Source organism: Mustela erminea, chromosome 6, assembly GCF_009829155.1.
Source record: "Mustela erminea isolate mMusErm1 chromosome 6, mMusErm1.Pri, whole genome shotgun sequence".
NCBI classification, from domain to species: domain Eukaryota; kingdom Metazoa; phylum Chordata; class Mammalia; order Carnivora; family Mustelidae; genus Mustela; species Mustela erminea.
The window spans coordinates 8,840,918-8,857,228 of NC_045619.1; the positions used below are offsets into that span (position 1 = coordinate 8,840,918).

The 16,311-nt window shown below is 54.2% G+C and overlaps 2 protein-coding genes and 1 long non-coding RNA gene across 3 annotated transcripts; 2 read left to right on the forward strand and 1 right to left on the reverse strand.

Moving 5' to 3' along the window:
• Positions 1-1,501: 1,501 nt before the first annotated feature.
• Positions 1,502-4,861, forward strand: RPS19BP1 (ribosomal protein S19 binding protein 1). Its single transcript, XM_032346218.1, has 4 exons — positions 1,502-1,644; positions 1,811-1,939; positions 3,914-4,011; positions 4,379-4,861. The coding sequence occupies exons 1-4, from the start codon at positions 1,593-1,595 to the stop codon at positions 4,511-4,513; spliced, it is 414 nt and encodes a 137-aa protein (XP_032202109.1). The 5' UTR covers positions 1,502-1,592; the 3' UTR covers positions 4,514-4,861.
• Positions 4,862-10,067: 5,206 nt separating this feature from the next.
• ATF4 (activating transcription factor 4) lies at positions 10,068-12,191 on the reverse strand. Its single transcript, XM_032346219.1, has 3 exons — positions 12,000-12,191; positions 11,068-11,385; positions 10,068-10,973 (listed from the first exon to the last, which is right to left on the reverse strand). The coding sequence occupies exons 2-3, from the start codon at positions 11,291-11,293 to the stop codon at positions 10,144-10,146; spliced, it is 1,056 nt and encodes a 351-aa protein (XP_032202110.1). The 5' UTR covers positions 11,294-11,385; positions 12,000-12,191; the 3' UTR covers positions 10,068-10,143.
• Positions 12,192-12,292: 101 nt separating this feature from the next.
• Positions 12,293-15,104, forward strand: LOC116592750. Its single transcript, XR_004286604.1, has 3 exons — positions 12,293-12,631; positions 13,209-13,439; positions 13,933-15,104. It is a non-coding gene; the product is annotated as an uncharacterized LOC116592750 (long non-coding RNA).
• Positions 15,105-16,311: the final 1,207 nt, after the last annotated feature.

Here is a 16,311-nt window from a genome sequence, read left to right on the forward strand (position 1 = left end):
CACTATTCTCCTGCGAGGCAGAGCACACACACACACACACACACACACACACACACACTCAGGCTCTGTGTCTTGATTCCCAGTACCAACACCAACATGCGTGACCTAGACAGGCTCCTTGGCTCTGTGCTACTGTTTCCTCATCTGTAAAATGGGGTCGGGACTGGGGGTGGGGAGGGGTGGGGGTTGCTTCTACCCCAGAGTTATGGATGGTAGGGGGGTAGATGAGTTAACAAATGCAAACAGTACCTTAACATGGTGTATTCTATTACTGCCTTCTGTTTAGGTGTTCTCCCCCACTGGACTAGCTCGTGGAGGTTAGACAGTAAGGTTCATCCAGCAATGTCATCTCCATGACCCTCTCCACAGTGCCAGGCATACAAAAGGCCCTCAAATCATACTCCCTGACATTCACCACTCATCTGTCGAGTGCCTTCTGCATTCCAGGTATGGGGCTAGGAGCTGCAGGTGGAGCTGTGAACAGGGCAGGATTCCTCCCCACTGTAAGAAGAGTAATTTCAAGCCCAGAAGTTCTCAAACTTTCTGGTCTGAGAAACTTTTTGGGTTTTTTTTAAGATTTTATTTAATTGTTTGTTTGACAGCAAGAGCAGGAACACGAGCAGGGGGAGTGGGAGAGGGAAAACAGGCTTCCCAACGAGCAGGGAGCCCGGTTGCGGGGCTCCATCTCCAGACGCTGGGATCATGACCTGAGCCGAAGGCATCACCTAACCGACCGAGCCACCCAGGCGCCCCGGTCTGAGCAACTCTTGACACACTTAAACAAGTTCACGATCCCAAAGAGCTTTACGGTGCGTTAACTATCTCCTGGTATTTACTCTATGGGAAACTAAAACTGAGTAGTTTTTAATTTTTAAAATTTAGTAAGTTAATACATTGTATTTATTGATTCATTTTTCAAAACAATAGCAAACCCATTGCATGTTACAAAGGGCCGTGGGGGGCCCTGTGGCCCAGTGACGTTGTCAGACATGCTCTGCTTGCCTGCTCTATGTTGAATAAATATTTCTAATGAAAATGGCTATATTTTCCAAGGCAAACAAAAGAGCGGGAAAACACTGATACGGTTTTGCTTTTTTTTTTTTTTTTTCCAAATGTCTCTCATATCCGACGTAATGGAAGAAAAGCGGGATTCTCATGCCACACTCCACCTGTGCTATACGTTGCTTTGGTCGATGTATGTGAAAAAGAACCCGATTCTACAATTCCCTTTACCGAAACGCTTCGTACTTGAACACTCCGCTCTGTCTCCCGCCTCACCCAGTACGAAGCTTCCGGACTCGTGAAAGCCGAGCAACCACCCACGGCTGGTCACCGACAGCTTCTGGAAGAAGGCGTGGCCTTCTTAGGATTGGACAGCAAGTGTGTCCTTCTGCGGGTTGGCCCCGCCTCCAGTCCCCACCCCTATTTCCCTCCGTAGTAAAGTGGCGACCCCAAACGCATGCGTCCTTAGGCAGGCGGGCACTTCCGCCCGGTCATCCCGGAACCTTCTGTTCCCGCTCGGGTTTCCGTAGAGACGACGAGGGCGGCCAAGGCGGAAGTAGCGTGGTGTGTGGGCGGAACCAAATACGGTCATGTCGGCCGCCCTGCTGCGGCGCGGCTTGGAGCTGCTGGGGGCGCCGGAGGGTGAGGAGGTCCTGGCCGGGGACGCGCAGCGCGGGCAGAGGGTCGGAAGGGGCGGCGGGGAAGATTCCAGAGGTTACGGGACTATCCAAGCCGGGCTTGGCCTTGGGGGGATGGAGACCCTGCGCGCCCTCCGACCCGGTCCGTTCCTCTCTCCCTTCCCCTGCAGCCCCCCGGGCCGCGGCCGGCCCGGCCAAGCCGACCGGGGCCCCGGCGAAGCGGACCCGGAAGGCAAAGGCAACCCAGGCCCAGAAACTGCGGAACTCGGCCAAGGGAAAGGTGCCCAAGTCCGCGCTCGGTGAGCTCGGGAAGGGGGCGACACCCTGGAGGAGGGGGCGCTGGAGGCTGAGCTTGAAGGGGTGGCCGGGCGTTTCTGGAATAGCAGGTGTGCGCCGGACGCGGAGCCGGGTCCTGGGAGTACGGGGCTGGACGAAACTCCTGGTCCCGGCCCTCATGGGCTACTGCCCCAGTGGGAAGAAAAGCACCAAAGCGTTTCGGATGCGGAGAGTAATTGCTAAGTGTGATGAGGCCTGTGGAGTAAGACTGGCGTGCTCTGGGACGGCTTTAAAATAAAAAACCAAATCAGAGTGCCCTGCTGAAGTGAAGTGTAAGACTGAAGGAAGTGTAAGACGGAGCCAGGGGAAGAGCGCTCTAGAGAAGATAGCTCATGCAGAGGTAGGTAGAAGCTCGTTGCTGTGGCACTTGGACTGGGAAAGGTGACATGGTGGACAAGACCAGAGATGGATCGCTTAACAAGCCGTGAGTGTTCTGCGTGCCTGGTGCTGTTCCAGACCCTGCATACATAAATGTTCCCTCTTTGGTTCCTCACGCGACCCTGTGAGGTCGGTACTGCCATGACCCCCATTTGTCAGATGCAGAAACAGGCACTGGTCCAGATGGCACAGGTGGAAACCAGGCAGTGTGTCTGTGGAGATTTGCTGTCACCTACTTGGTTTGGGTGAGAGACACTGTGGCCTGGGCAGCCACGATGCTGCAGGGGGAAGATGTGAAGAGAGGGAGCGTCGCTGGGCTTCAGCGGTGAATTGGCTGCAGGGATGGAGGAAGAGGGAGACACAAGAACAGCCCAGTGTCTAGGAGAGCATCTTAGGAGATAGGGTGCCATGTAACAGGAGGGACACACTTAAGGAGGGACAGGTGTGGGCTGGACGGCGGGGTCTTTTGACATGTGGCAGAGCTCGGTGAGCTCCTAGGGTGTCTCTGAACATGTACCCCGAGCCTGGTACATAAAAGGTGTTCAGGTATTTGTTGAAAGAACTATGAATTCCAGGCAGGAAACGGCGTGAGCAAGAATGAGGAGGCAGAAAAGTGAGGTGCGTGTAAGCAGCAGTGGTGTTGATGTGAAACAAGAGCATGGGGGGCCAGGGGTCACCTCCTGCGTCCCAGCCCTTGTCCCCACATCCCATCATGCTGTCTAACGGACGATGAGGGGACTCTGGGGCCAGCTCGGTGTGAGCCTCATCATCTCTTGCTTGGATAATTTCAAAAACCTCTTCACCTCCACTCCCCCACCCGGTAATGTTGTTCGCCCCACAGCAGCCAGAGTGATCCTGTGAAGCGGTAAGTGGGACCGGTCTCTCCCGGCCTCACACCCTCCAGTGGCTTCCATCAGACTTGCTACCTCATGAAGCCCCACGTGGTCTGTCCCGTCTCCATCTTCACGTCCTACTGCTCTCCCCTCGCCATTCTAGCCATTTGCTGTTCTCCAGACACATTAACCGCACTACTTCAGGTTCTTTGCACTGGCTGTTCCCTCTACTTAGAATGCCCTTCCCCAGCATCCACACTCTCTCCCATGAGTGCTAAAACGTCTGCACTGAGGCCCGCTCAGACCCTCCTATGAGAATTGCAGCCCTTCACCCCTGGCATTCCTCATTTCTCTCTACTGTGGTGTTTCTTCATAAAATGCATCACTCTCTAAAATACTGTTTCTCTCATTTACCATGTTTCCTTGCTGTGGAGTGTAAGCTCCACGGGGTGGGAATTTTTGCTCTGTTTTCTGCTCTTTGTCCCGCACATAGCACAGGGTCTGCCATGCAGTAAGACTTGTTTGTTGCTTAAGTCACTTGAGCATCTGGGAGCGGAGGGCGGGGTGGGGGAGGCTTTCAGTAGGATCGAAGGGAGAGTTATTTGACAGAAAAGAGCGCAGGGTGCTGGAGTTAACCAAGGGAGGGGACGCAGGCTGTCAGGAAGGGGGCCTAGTGGCTTCCAGGGAGTTCCTCTGAAATGATGCCCCTGTGCCTGCCATCCACAGCTGAGTTCCAGAAGCGAGAGTGTCGAGGCTACCTCGGAGTAAACCTGAAGTTCATGACCAGTGCAAGAAGTACCGTGGCAGAGTCAGTCACCCGGCAGGTTTGTCAGCGGGGTGGGCTTGGGGGCAGAAACAGGGTGGGAGGAGCCGGGCTGTATCTGAGACCCATGGGAGTCTCTGCCCTAAGCACAAAGCAGAGGTTGGGCCATCCCTCTGGACGGCAAAGAACAGAGCAGGGCTATTGGGAGGCTGGGCCTGGCCTTACTCCTCTGTGACCCTTGTGGGCCTCAGTTTGTTCCTCTGTTAAGTGGAAAAAGTACGCCCTGCCTCCCGGGACGGTTGAGGGCCAGGTGAGTGGTGGGTAGCATGCAACTCTGCTAGGCTGTGCAGCTCCAAGGGTCAGTCCTTCAGGTGCCAGAAGACACCACCCAGGGATCCTGACACATACACACACACCCCCATCTCCAGATTGTGCGGCAGAACCGGGGCCGCAAGGCCTGTGACCGGCCTGTAGCCAAGACGAAGAAGAAGAAGAAGGCTGAGGGCACTGTGTTCACTGAGGAAGACTTCCAGAAGTTCCAGCAGGAATACTTCGGCAGCTAGGCTCCCAGGAGGACACAGTGAGAAAGACACTCAGGCCCAGTCTCTTCTTCTGACCTCGCGGCCTCTACTAGCCCTGGGAGCCAGATGGGGGTGGCTGGCAAGGAGCTGGGGAGCTGGAAGCCCGGGGGCAGAGATGCTCTCAGACCAGAGCTGACATCTGCAGGCTCAGGAAGAGCCATCTACCTGCTAGAAGACATTTCTGACTTCTTTGTTTGCTTTGCCCCAAGTAGGGCCTCTGGGCTGTTCGCTCTGGAAAGGCCAGTTCTTAGGCCCTTGGGGCCACACCGCTAGGAGTGGGAAGGCCACCAGGCCAGCTTCCAGGTTCTAATAAATGTAAACCCAAGAGCAGTGTGTGTACTGCGATCTGCCTTATGGGGTGTCTCCCCTCTCCTCTGGCACCAAGGGACCTTTCACCGTCCCCCGTGGTTCTTAGGGCTCTGGGTCAGGCCTCCTGCCCAGCCCCAGGGCAGCTGGCATACTTGATGATGGCCTAAAAGGAGCCCTCCTGCCCTGAAGGAGGCGGCCGCACCCAACAAGGCAGCCCTGGAGACGAAGTATATCTGCTGGTTCCAGGGCAGCCGACTCAGGGTTCAGAAAGTGGGGGTGCGGCTGCCCTGGTGCCCAAGGCTTGTGCTGTTGTTGGGGGGCAGCTCAGGAGGTGACCTCAGGAAACAGGGTTTCACACTGGCTGGGAGCTGGGGTTGGGGTCAGGCTGCGGCACCAGGAGAGGGCGGGCTGGCCCCTTTACAGCAGGCATGCGCCAGCGACGGGTGCATGGTGAGCAAGTGGATGTGTTGCCAGATGGGTGTTCGATGTAGAGGAGACATTGAGTTCTGGAAGTCCAGGAGCCCGTTCTTCCCGGTGGAGAAGAGGGCCCTGGATGGCTGTGGGCAGCTCCGTCCAACCCTCTGTTCCCCATGTGTGGTAACCCCCCTGTGGCTGGGCCCGCTGGGGAGCCCCATTGTGCCAACCCCACAGTGAGCCCTTCTGGCCAGAAGGGAGAGAGCGCCACAGTCCGCCCACTGCTCCCAGGGTCTGCTCCTGGCTGTTAGCTTTCTGTTCTAGGTGCAGACAGCAGGGAAGCTGGCTGAGGCAGAGTTGGAGCCTGTCCTGTCTGTAGGCAGGCTCCATCCCAGCAGCAGGAAGCAGGCCGGCCATCCGGGCAGGGGAGGAGGGACTGTGACCAGACCTGTACGCACCTGCCTGCCTCGGATGGGCTTCTTCCAAAGAAGGGAAGGCTGGTATTTCTCTCATTCTTGCTCCTGCCTGCTGAGCTTTCGTGACCCTTGCGGGGAGAGAGGCAAACTTGGGTATGCTCAGAGACTACGACCCTCCATCTCAGCCGCTCAGCGAGAAGCTGGCTGGGCTATGCGGGCGCCCTCTTGCTCACCTCACTGGAAAGGGGCTGACCAGGCCTGGAGCTCAGGGCCCCTTTCTAGCAAGGACATGCCTACTGTGCCCTGATCACCTATAGGTATCCCTTTCCGGATGTAGAGTGACAGGCCTCGCTCCGGGGTAGGGAGTTTGCAGGTGTGTGAGCTGGGGTCCTGGCACTTCTCTGCTGCTGGGCTTTCCAGTAGCTCTTCCGTCCCATTTGTGCTGCATAGCGCTGGTGGCATGGGTGTCCGTGCTCCCCTTGAGTAACCAAAGTTAGTGCTCACTCCTGAGATTCTGGTCCAGTACATCAGGGTAGGACTCGAGGGCCTATTTTCAGTGGTCACCCTGGACAGGGGCACGTGGGTGGCTCATTTGCTTAAGGGTTGAAATGAAAACCCTGTTCTTGCTTCATTTCCTCCATCTCAAGAAATGGAAACTCCATCCTTCTAGTCGCTCAGCCACCATTCTGTTCCCCCTTATACACTCCCCATCAGGGCCTGACTTGCTTGGCTCTTAGAATCTACCCAGGCCCTGACCAGCTCTCCTCACTCACCTGTGCTGAGCCCAGCCTGCTCCTCTTTGCCTGCCCCCCTGCAGGAACCCTCTTCAAATAGCAGTCAAAGTAGCACGCCTGCTCCGGCGACTCCCCAAGTCACACACAGGCTTTCGAGTCCCATCACAGCTACAAGGCCACAGGCACTGTGGGCTCACTCCCTCCCCTCCTGCCGGCTTTGCCTCCCAGAGAGGGTCTCCCTAAACACCCATCTTAAATGGGCAGATTCACCCCCCACCCCTGCAATCAGCACAGCCACTGCCATGTCCTGTCAGATGTCTTCCTGGCCGCCTCCCCTGCCAGAATGAGAGCTAAGATTTTTGTCTTGTTTTCCTCACCACTGAACCCTCAGCACCCAGAACGACGTCTAGCCTGCGGCGGGTGCTCATGAATAGTTGCAGAGAAACATGAAAGTCTGTTCCTAGTCTCCAAGGACATACAGCTTCATCCTGGTGTTAAAAGGCGTGCAGTGCGGAGAGCCGAGCGGCTCCAGGATCCAGCCCCCAGGTGAGGGCAGCAGAGGGCTCCGGGCTGAACCACGAGCAGCCCTTCCCCCACCCTGCAGCAGGGGTAGAGCCCAGCCCTGGGGCTGACGGAGTCCTAACCGGGCCACACAGTAGTGGGCCTGGAGCTCAGTCTCATTCCCTGTGTGAGAGCCCACGTGCTGAGCAAGGCCTCTGTCATGGTCTATACCAGCTGCCCCTGGGCCAGCATCCAGCTACAGGCTTGTCTCGTTAACAGGTGCAGTCATAAGAGCTTCCTGACCACTCCCAATGCGGATTATGAGCTACTAACTGGAAAGCACTTGGAGCCATGCTTCAGAATCTAAGTATTTATTAGTTGTGATTATTATTACTTGCCACGCACTGTTCTAGGTCGGAAGTTCGGGAACCAACAAGACAGCAAGATTTTTGCCATCAAAGAGCTTGCTTACATGGTCACTGAGGAATGGGAAGGAGAAAATAAACGTGTGCGTGTAGTTTCAACTAGAGATAAGTATGTAAAAATAGAAACTATAAAGCAGAGAGGCTGGGACATTAGCGGAGTCATCTTGGAAGGCCTTTGTGGTGATCTACATGACAGGAAAGGAGCCCTGGAAAAATCTTGCAGGCAGAGGGAACAATTGCAAAGGCCCTGAGGCAGGAATGAGCTTAGCAGAGAGCGGAAAGGTCGGAGTGGCTGGAGCACAGTGAAGGAGGGTAAAGGCTGTGTGGTCTGAGGCCACACACTCTACAGGGACTTTTGCTGCCCATCCCATCCCTGCCTTTTGGGTTCGGGGAGTCCTTATCCCCAGGGGCCTGGGAAGGGGCAGAGCCCAGCATCCTGGCCCTTGGCCTCCAGCCAGCACTGCCCCTCAGGACACCCCAGGGAAATGTTTCCCATCTGTCAAATGGAGGAGCAGGCCACTGTCTCCAAGAGCCTGCCCCAAGGACAGAGTCCCGCTGGCACCAGATGTGGCAAGGTGGCTGGGTCACTTCCAGGATCGTAGTCTCTCTAGCCTCCTCTCAACTCTCCATGTCCTCCACATGCCCCAGGCTCTGGCAGCTGCCCACTGTGCAAAGCATAAGACACTGTTGGGGGTAAACAGAAGGAAGCAGTGTTTGTGGTTGTAGAATTTTTATTTACTCTCTTAGATTAAAAAAAAAACTAAGGTCACGACTGAAGTGAGGAATGGAGCAGGAGTCGCAGATGGCAGTCGTGCTGGTGTGCGGGCCTTCGACAGTGGCTGTAGGCTCCCCTCTCCCCCAGCTCCTCGCCCAAACCACCAGGTATGAGCCACATGGGGGACTGATGTGATCTGAAGCCTCCACATTTGTATTGATCGCTGAACACAAATTAGCACCCACACGTGTTTTCTCCAGACCTCCAGCTCTGCCGACAGTCTAGGGTCCCCCTACAGTCCTGCCCGTAAGGAATTTGGGAGCCACACCAAGTGTGCACTCAGGAGTCAGACTGCCTGGGTCTGAACCCACCTGGCAGTGTGCAGGTTACCCAACCTCTCCAAGCTATAGTTCTGTAAAATGTGGATGAGGTGATCCTTATGAAAAAAGCATTTGGGGGGCATCTGTTGGGACTCTTGATCTTAGGGTGGAGTCCCACATTGTGATGAATTAAAAGTCTTTTTTTTTTTTTTTTAAGTACTTTGGGGGCACCTGGGTGGCTCAGTAGGTAAAGGCTCTGCCTTCGGCTCAGGTCATGATCTCAGGGTCCTGGGACAGAGCCCCGCATCGGGCTCTCTGCTCAGTGGGGAGCCTGCTTCCTCCCCTCCCTGTGCCTGCCTTTCTGCCTACTTGTGATCTGTCGCATAAAATCTTTAATCAAAAATAAAGTACTTTGAATTGTACTTCGTTCCCCCCAACATTAATGCATGTTGCTGAGTGGGTGCTGTTTTCCCCACCAGTAAATCCCCATCCTCAGCTCTAAAGCCATTTAGAGGTGGGGGACCTTGTCTGCAGTAATTTCAGTACCTGGATGGGCGGGCTCTGCTGAGCAAGATGTAGAAGAGGCCCATGGCCCTGTGAGGATTTCTATAATCTCAGGGCAGGACCCCCACTCCCTCCAGTGCCTAAGGAGAACTGGGTCACAGCTTTGTATTCCAAAACCAGGCCTGCCAGTGTCACATCATGTCACTTCATGCTGGGCATTGGGAAGGTCGGAATCACTGGCCTCTGCTTCCCTTGCAGACCCTCATAGGCCATTTCCAAATTTTTCAAAGGATGGCTCAGTGGGTTCAGCCTCTGCCTTTGGGCTCAGGTCATGATCTCAAGTGTTCTGGGTTCAGGCCCCACATCAGGCTCTCTACTCAGCAAGGAGCCTCCTTCCCCCGCAGCATCCCCCAGCCTACTTGTGATCTGTCAAAAATCTTTGAAATACTCACAGGGCGAAATGGGTCAAGAGCCTTTGAATTTTTCCTGCACCTATTTCCCGCTGAGCATATGCCCCACCGATTACCGCAGGGGCTGGAAGCGCACACCTAGGCGGCTTACAGCACTGCCCAGCGGTGCACACAGCCCAGTCATGCAGTGAGCAACATCCATGTCCCTATGCAGATGAACATGAACACTGACTCCCTGGAGATGTAGCCCCACAGGCCAGAGGGGACTGCCCAGATGGGACTCGGGACTGGCTTATTACTCTCTTAAGTGCTGGGTTTCAACGAGTCTTTCCGTTATCACCCCTATGGGCAGACCTGCCAGCCTTTGCACCCAGCTCTGGCCTCGAACTTCAAGTTGTATTGAACTCCCAACTCTCTACAGTTCAAGCAAAAACGGAGTTCTGGGAAGGACTCTACTTAACTATAAAAACCAGAAGTGAAATTTAATCACCTTGTGCCCAGGTGGGGCCTTATCTGGGTACTTGAAACCCCAGTCACAACTCTCATCAGGCCACAGCCTCAGCTGTTACTTCTGGTCATCCAGCTGCCACAGGGTAAAATCCCCTATCCCACCCAGGCGCCTGTGGGGGTCCTAAGGCCAACTCCCTCCCAATGCAAAGTACTACAAAAGCACCAGTGGTCCTAACCAATGGTCCAGACAGGTTTGAATCACCACCACTTGCCTTGGTCACAACTGCCGGGCCAAGGTGGACTGAGGTAAGAAAGCAGGCACACACTTGTTCACCGAGTTCACTACAAAATAATTTATTACAACACAGCTTCAGAGCAAGCCTATGTACAAGCACACACTCCTGACTACCCCAACTAGGGGACCCTTTTCTTCTCCCTTGCCTTTCGGACCTCTTCTATCAAATCTTTCAGATACTGGATCTCCTTGGCTAAAGACTCTGCCCGCTCTTTCAGAGCCTCATTCTTCTTTTCCAGCTCTTTGCACTCGCCAGTGAGGGCCTCCTGCTCTGCCCTCTTCTTCTGGCGGTACCTAGTGGCTGCTGTCTTGTTCTGCTCCATTTTTTTCAGCTTCTTATCTAGTTTCTCAACCTTTACTTTTGCTGCTGTCTTCTCTCCAGGAGGATCATAGGGTTTGGGGCGGGCAGAACCACAGAGGAAACCTGGAGACAGCAAGCTCCTATTTGGAGAGCCCCTGGAGGTGGAGGGGCTATGCTGTGGGGACCCCAGATAGGACTCAGGACTCATACAGATGCCGCTATCGTTGTCTGAGGGGGCATCCTCCTCCTTGATGCACTGAGGGATCATGGTAATGTAAGCAGTCGAGTCTGACTTTCTATCTCCTTCAGAAATATCCACTTCACTGCCCAGCTCTAAACTAAAGGAATGATCTGGAGTGGAGGACAGCGCCCCTGGGGAGAGAGGAAGTGGTTGCAGGAAGGTAAAGGGGGCAATCTGGTCTGTTTTGGGTAAACTTTCTGGAAGATGGCCAATTGGGTTCACCGTCTGGGGGGGCTCCTTATTTGTCTCCTGGACTAAGGGGTCGAAGAGATCACACGTGTCATCCAACGTGGCCAAAAGCTCATCTGGCATGGTTTCCAGGTCATCTATACTGAACAGAGAATCAAAATCAAACTCCTTCAGATCCATTTTCTCCACCATCCAATCTGTCCCGGAGAAGGCATCCTCTGCAAAAGATTTAAGGTAAAACCAGTGAGGTCAGATGTACACTGCCGCAGCCAGCCCCAGACCAGACCCCAGGGGCAAAGGCCTCTCACTCACCCTTGCCGTTGTCTGAGGCACTGACCAACCCATCCACAGCCAGCCATTCGGAGGAGCCCGCCTTAGCCTTGTCGCTGGAGAACCCATGAGGTTTGAAGTGCTTGGCCACCTCCAGGTAGTCGTCTAAGAGACCTAGGCCTTCCTCAGCCCCCAAACCCGACTGGTCGAAGGGGGACATCAAGTCCCCCACCAACACCTCGCTGCTCAGGAAACTCATCTCGGCCATGTCGCGGGACTTTACTGGAATCGAGGAATGTGCTTAATTCGAAGATGTCTTTGTCGGTTACAGCAACGCTGCTGCTGAATGCCGTGAGAAGCCTGAGAAGGAATCAGAAACCAGGTCCGCTTAGACCTCAGCCGCTCCGACAAGTTCATCTCCCCGTCCCGGAGGGAGGGGGTCCGAACTGGAACCCCACTTAGGAGAAAACCCAGCACGTGTGGCCCCCAAGCCATAGCGTCCACCCTCCCCGCGGCCCGCTCAGGCCGCACAAGATGGACGCCCACGGGGCTGGGCCGCTCCTCCCCCCGCCGCCGCCAGAGGAAGGCGCGCTCGGCTCACGTCCAAATACGGCCCGGGCCGCCCGGCCCCGCCCACGCCCGCCCGTGACTCACGCCGCGCCACCACCGCCCTGCCCCGCCGCCATCTTGGCCCCTGCCACGTTCCGCGGGGCGCCGGACGAGCCGCCGCCAGGTTCAGGGGCCGGGGGCGCCGAGGGCATCTCCCCGCCCCCCACCCGGCGCCGGGCCGCGGCCTCCCCACCCAAAGGCGTCGGCGTCTCAAGGACACCCAAACACGGGTTACGCGTCCAGGGCGCTCGTAAAACCGCTTCCCCCTCCGCGGCACCGCCCCGCCGCAGGCCGCGCCCAAGTGAGCTGACTGCCCTCGCCGACCCTGGGGAGCACGGCCGGGGCGGCCCGGTCCCGGTACTCACGCCATGGCTTAGCCGCTGGGGGGTGCCGCTGCAGAGCCTGGTGCTGCTGCCGCCGCTGCAAAGGCCAATGCTGCCGCAGGCACTGCTGCCTCTAATACGCCATGGCGGCCGCGGACCCTGCGGGGATTGGAGGAGGGAAGGCGCGCACTTGCGGAAAAGATCTACATAGGAAGGCGGGAGGAAAAGAAATGGCCGCGGCGCGCCGCCCGAGGGTCCTTTATAGACTTTGCGTCTATGAGGGCGTAGCACACTGCACATCCTTCCGCCGAGGTCACGTGACCAGCGCCCCCACCCACTCGTTTTATCCTATCCGATGTCCCTACCGCGTCCAACCCACGACTCTTGTGTCCAGGGCGTAGCTGTGAAGAGAATAGGAGTTATTTTCAAGGTCTCAAGAAAGGGAAAAGGCGCACTACTTTGCAAGGCTACTAAGATCAAAGAGTCACTCTTCCCTCTGAGGGCGGAGAACGCGGAGGGATTCTTCAGACACACCTCGTTTCCGGTGTCAGCTTGGGGGGCGGGGAGAGAAGTCTTTCAGCCCAAGGAAGGTCTTTATTGTGATGTCCGAGGCCGCCTGGTTATCGCGCGAGATGCTTGTGGAGAGCGAGCGTCGAGCTGATTGGTTAGTCTTGGTGAGTCATATATATCTCGATTTTCTACTGGCTCAGACCCGAAGTGGGCGGGCTGCTCGGTGAGGGAGGCCGGGTCTGAGCGGGAAGGGGCGGAGCGACCAGTGCGGTTCCCGCCGAGAGCCTCTGGCATTTACAGCCTCTTCGCGGCCAATTTCTTTTTTTCTGAGCTCTTTAACTCGGCACACCCGTGGTCGTTCGTGACTGCCCTGGCTCCTTCAGCCCGGGTAGTCCCAGACGGTGGCGTCGGGCCACGGCCCCTGTGATCCCTGTCACTCTCCGTGAGGCTCCGAATTAGCACCAAGTTCAGGCCCGAGATGAAACTAGGCAAAGGAAGTGGCATTTCGCGTGCGTTTCCACCTCATGCAAGCCCTTCAGTAGCTGAAAGGAGACTGAGGACCTCAGTCGTGATCTCAAACGCTCCGTGCGCACCTACGGTCAGGGGCCAACTCTCAAGTCCAGTCGGGAAAATACATAATCTCTAGTCCAATTTTGGGTACTTCTACATACCCAGCCTGCTAAACGTTTGCTACTAAGAGTATAAAGTCTATCACAGGGTAACCTCTTTTGGTTTATACAGATGCAGTTCCGTGAAGACATTTTTTGTTAAACTGGTAGCCGTCACTCTCCCAATTCTGTAACTGCCGGGAGTATCGTAACCACTTCCCAGCGCGTCCGCATAATAGCACTAATGGGGGAGAAGCTTGAGAACCCAAGCCCACTCGCGGAAGTTCACGTTTGGAAGCAGCAGTTCAGGTCAAGGCCTGCAACTTGCTCTCCAGTGGGGAGCTGTGAAGGGGGCCAAGGAAAGGTCGCCATCATTCTCCCGTGTCCTTCACAGTCGGGCCCTGTGGTGTTTCAGAGGGCCATGGACATACCTGTGAGGGCTGCGAGGTCAAAAAAATTGGGGAAACACTGTCTTTGGTAACTACAAACCATTCGTTAGTTTGATTTAGTCTAGGTAGTCCAACGATTTCTTAGAACCAGTGGGACTAGGTGTGCGGCCAAACTTAGAACCAGTGGGACTAGGTGTGTGGCCCAGAGTCACACCGTTGCCAGTGGAGGCAGTATGGGGCAGGCCTTGGAAGACAAGATTTTTGAGGCAAACTCAAGAACCCTGGCTCTTCTATTTAGTAGCTGAGGCGTCTTGGTTAAGCAATTTATCCTTGCTGAGCCAGTTTCCTCATCTGTAAAATGAGGCTAATGAGTATCCTCATCCTTAGACTGAAGCTCATATATGGAAAGCACTGAGCAAAGTGCAGGTAAGCGCTCAATTAATAGTTGCCTATTGTTACCATTATTAGAACTCAGGTCTTCTGATCGTGGACTCCCCACTCCACATCTTCCTTACATCATCCTGCTTCCTCAGAGGCCGCCTATTCTTGACGAGGATGAAACCAGCAACAACTGGTACATGCAAAGCACACTGCTTACTGGGACAAGAACGGTCTCTCTACTGCCTTGGAGGATCACAAATGTCAGGATATAACAAAGTTGTCTGATCCTTATCTCTGAACCATTACACAAGTCTTCCATGGTGTAACTAAGGACCCACGGGGTACGTCCTCCTTTTCCTGTATCAGGAGACCTACCAGTGCCTCCTTATGGACGACCATGCGGAAGGTTGAGAATTAAAGAAAGTAACATTGTCCCAGTTTTGACATCTCAGAGCCACAGATGATTGACTCCAGTGGCAGCTTGTCCCATCCGTTCTATCATGGAGACCCAGATCAAGCACTTCAAAGGTTCTCCTGGCTGAAAATGAAGAAGCAGGATTATTCCTGTAAGAAAATGTTTCATACCACACACAGAAGTCAAAGCTCTTGGAAAGGAGACGTTTATTTTTTTCTCTCTATGCGGTGCAAGGTCCTCATGTTCCCCAGCTTTATTTCCTCCCTAAGGAGAAAAAAGATAGCAGTTCTCCAGGTCTCGGGGCTAAGCTGCTTCCATGTGGACCTAGCAAAGGTGGGACAGGGCTGGTGATAGATCCCAGATCTACCAGCTGAGTGCATTCACTGCTGCTGAAGGGCAGGCAAGTGACTGGAAGGCAAGTAGTGGACTCAGCCTCAGGGACCAAGAATTTAAAGACTCCAAGGTGATCAGAATGAAAAGGTAAACATGCTGGACAGTTAGCCTCAGAATCAACAGTGTGTAAAAGAGCCATAGCCTGACAGTCCTAGTGCTAGGTGTCCTTACTATTCTCTTTGGCCTTGATTTTTAGCAGGAAGGGCAGAGTGTTAACCAATCCTGTGAGCAGTTTTCAGCCAGGGTCACAGTATCAAGGAAGTGTGCCATTGCAAAGGACTAAGACACGTGGGGGGGGGGGGCTATATGCCTATATGCATAACTCCTCCTGGGCCCTCTCCAGGACATTGTGATCCTGAAGCTGATTCCTTACCAAAACCATGTGAGTTCTCAGGGGGCACCTGGATGGCTCAGTCAGTCAAATGGCTGGCTCTTAACCTCAGGGTCCTGAGTTCAAGCCCAGCATTGAGCCCCATTCTGGAGCATGGAACCTACTTTAAAAAAAACAACAAAAAAGCTTTTGGCATGATCTCAGGGTCCTGGGATTGAGCCCCACGTCCAGCTCCCCACTCAGTGGGGAATCTCCTTGTCACCACCACCTCCCCCCGCTTCTGCTCCTTCCCTTGCTTGTGCTCTCTCAAATAAAACCTTTAAAGAAAAAAAAAAAAAAAAAGGTGAGTTCTCAACTTGAGTGGAGTACAAGGGAGCAAAATCAGCTAATCTGGTGTGTGAACAGGGTGACCACCAGGGGCGGAGACCCAGGAAGAAAGACTATAGGCCTCAACACAGCTTTTCCAGACATTAGTTTTTGATTATTTATTTGAGGGGGAAAAAAGTCACAACCAAGCATATAAAATACTCATTTTTTTTAGGAAGGGACAACAGAGAAAAAACCAACATATACTTCAGAATTAATTAGGCTTTCAAGACAATGAGTATATTTTTTAAGCATGAGGCTAACTCATGGTTTGCTAACCCAGACAGTGCAAAAAAAAATGTCCAGGTGGAGAAGTAGGAGCAGATGCCATTACTTCAGGCAAAGGTAGGAGTTACTGAATAGAAAGGCAGAATGGCAGGGAAAAGCACAAACTCTTTCCCCAAAGATTAAAAAACTGGACAGAGCGGGGCAGAGTGGGGGGGTGGGGGGGTCGGTCGGAATGTTGTCCTCTTCCATCCAAGCCTCCAAGCACGGCACTGCCTTCCACGTGCTGCAGGGCTGGCCCAGCCTCAGTCAACAAACCCACCAGGACCAGGGCCAAGAACTCCCACTGCTTCTAGTTCTGAGGACTTCTGGGTGGTTCTTGCTTGTGAAATGGGAAAGTTACAGTTTTTGGTTTTGTGAAACATAGTTAAGAGACAGAGATGCCTTTAGAAAGATGCTCTTTAAGAAAGGAGATAAAACCAAATCACAATTACACTTGGCTTTGATAACTGGGGACTTTGTCTTTAAAACCGTTTTTTTCAGCTCTCCTTCCAGTATTTTATATGGAATTTGGTCAGAGATGTCAGCTTGGGAAAACTGGGTCCTATAATACATTAGGAAAACCAAATCCGTTACCTCAGTGAAGACTAACCCGTGCTTTTGAAACCCCCCCTCTCCCTTCCCTCTCATGGATACCAGACAGGTACACAGGAGCCATCGATGCCAGGGCCTTCCC